The sequence below is a fragment of the Azolla caroliniana genome, unplaced genomic scaffold (assembly GCF_043228905.1).
Source record: "Azolla caroliniana isolate FFs.n. ecotype wild unplaced genomic scaffold, voAzoCaro1.0.p SCAF_12, whole genome shotgun sequence".
Classification (NCBI taxonomy): Eukaryota; Viridiplantae; Streptophyta; class Polypodiopsida; order Salviniales; family Salviniaceae; genus Azolla; species Azolla caroliniana.
In genome coordinates, this window is record NW_028230447.1 from 4,532,606 (window position 1) to 4,540,338 (window position 7,733).

At 38.6% G+C, this 7,733-nt stretch overlaps 1 protein-coding gene across 1 annotated transcript; it reads right to left on the reverse strand.

Moving 5' to 3' along the window:
• Positions 1–1,002: 1,002 nt before the first annotated feature.
• Positions 1,003–2,893, reverse strand: LOC147856886 (cytochrome P450 71AP13-like). The gene is made up of 2 exons (XM_087328873.1): positions 1,876–2,893; positions 1,003–1,691 (listed from the first exon to the last, which is right to left on the reverse strand). Exons 1-2 carry the CDS (start codon positions 2,797–2,799, stop codon positions 1,059–1,061), a joined length of 1,557 nt encoding a protein of 518 aa, XP_087184999.1. The 5' UTR covers positions 2,800–2,893; the 3' UTR covers positions 1,003–1,058.
• Positions 2,894–7,733: the final 4,840 nt, after the last annotated feature.

Here is a 7,733-nt window from a genome sequence, read left to right on the forward strand (position 1 = left end):
ACTTTCTTCATTTGTAGTCATCCATCAGCTTCATCATCCTCTTCTTTTTCGAGTTTCCCCTTCCTAACATGCTCAAATTTGGCTCCGGCAGACTCCTTCACAAGGGCCTCGTCCTTGATTTTCAAAATAATTGGCCAAAATACTATTAGTAAACATATTGAAAGATTTGAGCCACTACTACAAAAGAGGGTAACATCATGATTCATAGTCTTGATTTCTTTTTCTAGCATTTTCTTCTACTACATTATATTCATTTTCCCGTATACTAGCTTTTACAAATACTACTTACATTTGTTGCATCAAGATGATCATAATGTGGTGGTGCAAGTTGATGAAGTCCTATAACTCAATATTAATGGAAATAAATGCCTTAGGGTTTTAATTGTATCAACCTTTAGTAGTAGTAATCTTTATAGAATTTGAGAATGTATGAACCCATGTCATAAATTCTAAGTGATATTAACATCCATAGTAAGGCACATAGCTTGTATTGGCTATTGTGTGCAACGTAGCACCTATAACATACATAGATTTTTTTTAATGCTCATAAAACAAATTTATGAGATATTAGTTGATTTGACATATGGGGAACATCCATAAAAAACGTGTGGCAATACTATCTTAATGTTGTCTTGGGGGCCACAGAAAACTCATACAAATATGACATGTGACAAATACTTCTAAAAACCATCTAAAATAGCCGTAAAGATTTTGGCTTGAAAAACATTGTAGAATATATGCTAAAGAAACTTTAGAATCGCCATGTGTCAAAACTATTTGTAATGAATGCAAAAAATAAATAAAAAATATATAAGGTTGTTATCTTTCACCAAAGAAACCTACATGTTTTTTAGTAGGTTTTGAAAAATGAACTTATCTTATCAACAATCAAAACATATAACGTGGTGGCCAACATTATTTTGACTATTCTTGGGACAAGTGATTCATTGATTATATTAGAGATGATTATCAAGTACATTATAAATACATAATAAGCATGCCTTTAGGAACAAGAAGTAATATACTTCATGAATATGAAGTATGGAGTTCTTTCCATATTAGATGATGACCTTTTTCCTAGGTATGGCAATGAGAGGATCAACGCGACGAAGGATAATTCCACATTCATCGGACATGTCTAAAGTGCGTTTTCCTGGAGGGAGCACAAGCTCCCACTTGTCAAATGCATGAACTAGGTTTGCCATAGTGACCTCTACTAAGGGTACGGCAAGGTTCACACTTGGACACATCCTTCTCCCTGAACCAAATGGAAGGAGCTCAAAATGATGCCCCTTCACATCCATAGAACTATAAGCATCGGACAAGAACCTCTCGGGGAGAAACTTGTCTGGGTCATCCTTCCATGCTGTGGGATCACGCCCGATTGCCCACGCATTTACAAAAAGCCTTGTCCCTTTTGGGATCGAATAGCCGCCCACGTCATGACAAACATCAAGTGACATGTGTGGCATCAACAAAGGTGCAGTAGGATGCATGCGTAATGTTTCCTTAACGATGGCCCTAAGATATGGTAGCCTTGGGATGTGTGACTCTGTGACATGCCCTTCTTGCCCAACCACTGCATTGAGCTCATCTCGAAGCTTCCTTGCAATGCGCGGATTTGACAAAACTTCACACATCCCCCAATCTATCGCTGCACTTGTTGTGTCACTCCCGGCTGCAAATAACTCCTGCACTAGGCATCAAGAAAGACATAAACCACACACACATTCATAACATGTTATAAAGTTATATATGTCTAATTTGGCTTTCATAGTCCACCTCATGTGTCTACAACTTACAAGTTCTCTTAGGGAAGTAATGTTAGTGTCTTCAAGTTCCCGTAGGGTAGTAATGTTAGATATTCTCACTCACCATTATGGATGCTTTAATGACCCCTTTGCTAAGTTTGTTTTCTCGCAACAAGAACATGTCTAGAATGTTTCCAGCCAATTCATTCCTAGACAGTAGATCCTTCTCGTGAGTGTCGATGATGTGGTCCATGAAATCATCAAACGAAGACTTCCACTTCATCATTGATGCCTTTGTCTTGTTGTCGATAAAACTGAGAAAGGGTATGAATTCACCGACAAGGGGGGCACCGAGTAGCTTCGTGAATTCGTGGACGAGTTGTGTGAGGGTCAAATGTGTTGTTGGTACCATTGTGGTTGTCATTGTAGGCTTGACGAAAACACTTTCGATTCTTCGACGGAGTATCATACGGCATATGATGTCCTCAACGAGGTTTCCAATGCAGGTGGTGAGATTGACGGGATCTCCGGACTCGCTTGCAGGGACTAGCCGAGTCTCGATTAGGCGACGGATCTCAGGCAAGATGATTTCAGATTGGAACTCTCCGATTCGGCGAGGGCTGAAGAGCTGGTTGATGTAGAGCTTTCGGGCCTCTTTCCATTCATCACTATAAGGGAGGAACGTGACCGCCTTAGCTCCGTGCTCCTCACCCATGAGGACCTTTGCATTAGTGAAGGGGGGTCGGCTTGCGAATGTCTTGTCGTGGGTATGGAGAAGTTTGTGGGCGATGGTTGGGCTGGAGACGATGACTACGGGTATGGACCCAAGTTGGAGGAAGAAAATGGGCCCAAATTTCTTAGCAAGGATAGCAAAGTATCGGTGTCGGGTCGTACCCGCAATGATGAGGTTCAGAAGGTTGCCTAGAATGGGAGCAGGGAAAGGGCCGGGGGGAAGTTTGTATAATCTCCTCTTGACCCATGCATGTGCAACCCAAACCCCGACTAGGGTTATTGAAGAGATTAAGAAAATGTATGATAACGTAGTCATGACTTCCCAATTGGATTCATAAGGACCATAGCCTAATCACTATATATATATGAGCCCCGAAAACATGATGACATGACAATGGCGAGAGGGCATGTCGGTGAAAGTGTGGAATTAGTGTCGTAAATGAACGTAACCAACCCCCCTCGGTAATGCCTAATGTGTTTTTCAAGGTCATGTATGTGTATATATGATGCTAGTATGTTCACTAGTACAAAAACATGAAACACATTTTTAGTCGGTGATTGCACCATGTAAAACTCGTTCATTTTGGAAAATGAACCTCACATCTTATCGTTGTGAAGCCTTTACCTTTTTGTCAGTCCTTCCTTCCTTTTGATTTTCCATCATTATTGTTTTCTAGCTAACACATTGAGAAACCAATTTCCATGTGGGGCTCTTCTTCTTGATCATTCGTCCACATCTTTTATTTAACATATCTATGCATACTAAATTCTTGCTTGAAATCATGTGGTTATTAGATGGAACGACACTCTAACTTATGTTGAATAGTGTATGCATACTAAATTCTTGCTTGTGGGGATATGTGATGATGGAGAATAATGATTGTGTGAGAGAGAGGGATTGATTTAAAGTAGTGCCTCACCATTGGTGGTATTTACTTGATGTTGATATCTGCTCACCTAATTACAAAACATATTGCTAATGAAATAACCTTGCCGATTCTCGCACCACCACCATGCATATCCCTACCATCTTAATCATAATTATTTGTAAAATTCTGAATTAACTAGGGTCTCATTCAATGTCATACACTTGTCTTCTTTTTCTTGTTATTGGTTTAATGAAGTTACTAACAATCTTTGTATGATGTGTTTTGTCACATGATCATAAAACTTTAGCGCCAAATATCCATCAATGTGTGCATTTCTTGGATTTTGAAGGGCATTTTAGGGATTGGTATGTTTAATAGAACAAGATCAATTAATAGTTGTGTAGCTTAATCAAATGTTTTACTTAATATTAGTTAGCTAGTTTTAAAGACAAACATCTCTAATTGGGCATCTGAATTATAAAAGCTTTTGAAAGAACTTGAGCTTCCCAAAAGTCGAAACAACAATAATAATGACAAGGTTGAACCATCAAAAGGTACATTCTATCTTACATAATGACTTATTCACCTTGTAATAATAGATACTAACAATATGTAGTAATCAAAACATGAGGAAAGCTTGAAAGATTGTTTAGATAAGTTGTTGCAATTTATACGCGTGTCAAAAATCATACCAAAATAATGAAAAGAATGTTGTACCATCTAATGGCACTTAAGAGTGTGAATTCATCTTTACTGTTGATAAACTTAGCTTTATTTGCCGTAGGACCATCTTTGGCGAAATAGATATGTGAATATATATAACTATGGATCTATAGTGCAACAAAAAAGAGAGATAACTTCAAACCATATGATGTTATGTAACATCACTAGTATATCAATGTACGGAATCACAAGACTTTGGAGACATTATTCACTCATTTCATGAGTCCATATCACTTGTCCAATTAAACATTACACAATCATGTGCATGTGTCCATTTGTATATTGAATTATAATGACCATACAATATTGGATAACTTAGTGCTACAATTTATTATTGATAAATATTAATGATTAATATGAAAACAATTTATTTTATAATCAATGTATTTCTTCTTAAGATTCTGTGAATGATATTATTTAATCTAAAGCATAATCATATGATCGTGGCACAAACAAAAACTTCATGATCTTTTTGTTGTTTCAAGGTTGCTTTCCGTTATAAGGGCCTACAATGGTTGGATTGGCAATGTCATCTTAAATAAATATTCGGAGATGAGAGAAACTAAAAAAAACAGACACGTACACGAATGCTTTCTTGTTTCAATGTTGCTTTCCATTATAAAGGCCTATAATGGTTTGCTTGAAAAAAATGTAATGTCATCTTTAAATAACTATTCGGAGGTAATGAAAACTAAAAGACAGAAACGTACTAGAATGTTTTGTTTGTCAAGGTAATGTATGTAATGTTAAAAAAACCCAAGAAATTGAAGGTTGAAACAAACATTTGATACCTCATCCTCGCCTTCAATAAATCTCGTTGTACAATATTATGTTTATGTGATCAAGTAAACATTCAAGGATGTTACATGGGTCTTAGAATCTCATGGCATGGAGCATGCATCTTCATGTCTGTGAATCTTGTGCATTATGTACTCATAAAGTTTTTATCAATCACTTGAATGACAATTGATCAAATGACATACATTCATAGGTCATTCTAAACAAAATTTTAGCTGCAAGGTTGACATTAAATGCAATTTAAGTAATTCCTACAATGAGAAACCTAGTTGCAATATTCACACTAAATTTTGGCCCTGATTGTAGGTATTTTCCTCTTTGGTGATGCAAAAATAATGTCCATTCCACATTAAATCTAGACTTGGATTCATCCTAAACATTTGCTTGTCATTGTTGTGATGTTCTCAACAATAATGTTATTAAAACATAGTTTCTTGCACTTTTGGCTATAATATTCCTATAATAGACATAAGAAAGTTATTTGTTGTGAGGATATATTTGTGCAACATTTGTTTGGTTTACAAAAGGCATCTTTACCACTTAATATTCCTTGTTTTCTAGGAGACTAGAGAAGCGTTGTCACGTGTACATGTGGGTGTGTGCTACTCAAGCAGAACCACGGGGGTCTCGGACCAGGGAGTAAAGGAGGGTCGAGGACTCACGCTTGTCGGAGAACTTTGTCAAACAAGCTCGTATACTTGTCGATTTAAGCGCTCGTCAACCTTAGGGACTCGTCGAAGGATTACTGGAAGAGAGATGCCCTTATTGAGGGGAGATGCGTTGGCATGCCGAATCTATCCCACAACACGTGGACAAGCGAACACATGAGGAAAGGTTAATGCACACGACATAAATGTTCGAATGCCTTTGTGAAAGGGGAGGTGCATGGGCATGCCCGAATAAACCCCAAGTCACAAGGACAAGCAAACGCAACAGAGGAAAGCGAACACACAAGGCATGAATGTTCAAATGGCTTTGTGAAAAGGACAGGTGCATGGGCAAGCCCCAATCAACCCTAAGTCACAAGGACAAGCCAATGCATGAGAGGAAGGCTAACACACAAGGCACGAATGTTCAAACGCCTTTGTGAAAAGGAGGGGTGCATGGCAAGCCCAAATCAACCCCAAGTCACAAGACAAGCAAATGCATGAGAGGAAGGCTAACACACAAGGCACAAATGTTCAAATGTCTTTGTGAAAAGGAGAGGTGCATGGGCAAGCCTGAATCAACCCCAAGTCATAAGACAAGTGAACACACAAGAAGAAGACTAACATACAAAATTTGGGAGTAAGGTTGGCTGAAAAGACACTTGATTATAACAAAAGAGTACCCAATACAAAATAGGATTTCAATTGCAAGAAAGAAAGAGGGGGTGGGGGGTTACACAGTAACAACTTCTAGTTAACGACGAGCTCAACAAGGTAACTTAAGGAGATGGATGGAACAAAGTAGTGTATGCCCTTCATGACGAAGGCTATATCCGAAATTCAAATGAAGAACACTCGAACCACCAACGATGACCACACGAACCACCAATGACAAACACACAAACCCATCAATGTCCCTTTCTGAATATTTAAAGTGAATAAAGGATATTATTTGTTGGGAATATGATTTGTGGGGTAATTTGATGTGTTTAACGTGTGATCCAAAGTATATTTTCTATGTGTAATCGTTCGTCTGTAATTGGTTGTAGCCGATTCGATAGGATATCTGTTACTGCGTTCCTTACAATGTTCTGAAGGTTGTCTATATCCTCAAGTGTCATGTGGATCAAATGAACTCGGGTATCCACAGAGAAAGTTATTTGGGTGTTACCCGTATGAAATGTATGGGGAGGGTGAGAAACTATAGTTGTGTTGTTGTGTATGTGTAATGTATACAAGTGTGAGTGAGGATGAATATGTGTATGAACACATGCACGTTTATGTGCGTGCATGTAAATGTGAGAGAGTGTAGGTAAGTGGTGTCTAAATGGTGAGAAGGTTATGAAGCCACCCTAACGTTCTTGATTTGTAACGGTTACCTCTTGTACATATATAAACCCCACCCATGGGGCATGAAAGAATATAGAAGAAGTTTCCCTTCAATTTGTGTCTCTCTCTTTCTCTCACTGTCTATTTCTGTTTCCCCCCCCCCTCTCTCTCCCTTCATGTTTAACCCCCTTAGAATGGCTCCAACCCCCCACCTATAAACACTAGGAACCCTTGGGGGTAGAGTTACCTTCATAACTCCCATGGTTGGCTAAGTACACAATCGACGGGGCGACCCGAAGTCTGTTCCTCTTGTTGGCATAAAAGGCCGACTCCTTCCACTTTGTATCCTAGTGTGAACTCGTTCACATAGTTAGGGCTTAGTATATAAGCAACAACCTAATCTTCTTGATCAATTATCGGATATTGAGTCTCTGAGTGTGAGAGGCAAAGAACGTAATAGAGCTTCCATTAAAGCTTCAATCTGTGTATATCTTTGCTTCTTTTGCTGTGTTGTTTTCTGAGTACGAATTGAGACAGATCCTTATACATTTTCGCATACACTTACACAACAACTAGTATCAGAGTGATCTGCTACTCGACGACAACAGACAACAGAAAAGGCTAAAAAGAAAAGACCAAGTTAGTAAATCTCACTTCCGAAAGAATCATGGCATCAACATCCGGTACAGGAGTTGAGATCCAAAAATTCGACGGCAAAAACGTTGCCCTATGCAAAGAGATGATGCAGGAAGTCCTGATTATTCGAAGACAGGTCGAGGCCATTTCAACACTCAAAAAATCCGGTACAGGAGTTGAGATCCAAAAATTCAGCCAATGAGTGGAGATCAATGGACGAAATCACATACTCCACCATTCGAATGCAC

Bases quoted from the DNA above. Each gene is read 5' to 3' on its own strand.
- LOC147856886 (XM_087328873.1), bottom strand. From the start codon at position 2,799: ATGACTACGTTATCATACATTTTCTTAATCTCTTCAATAACCCTAGTC. The intron at 1,692-1,875 runs GTGAGTGAGAAT...TGCCTAGTGCAG, and splicing joins TCATTAAAGCATCCATAATG to GAGTTATTTGCAGCCGGGAG.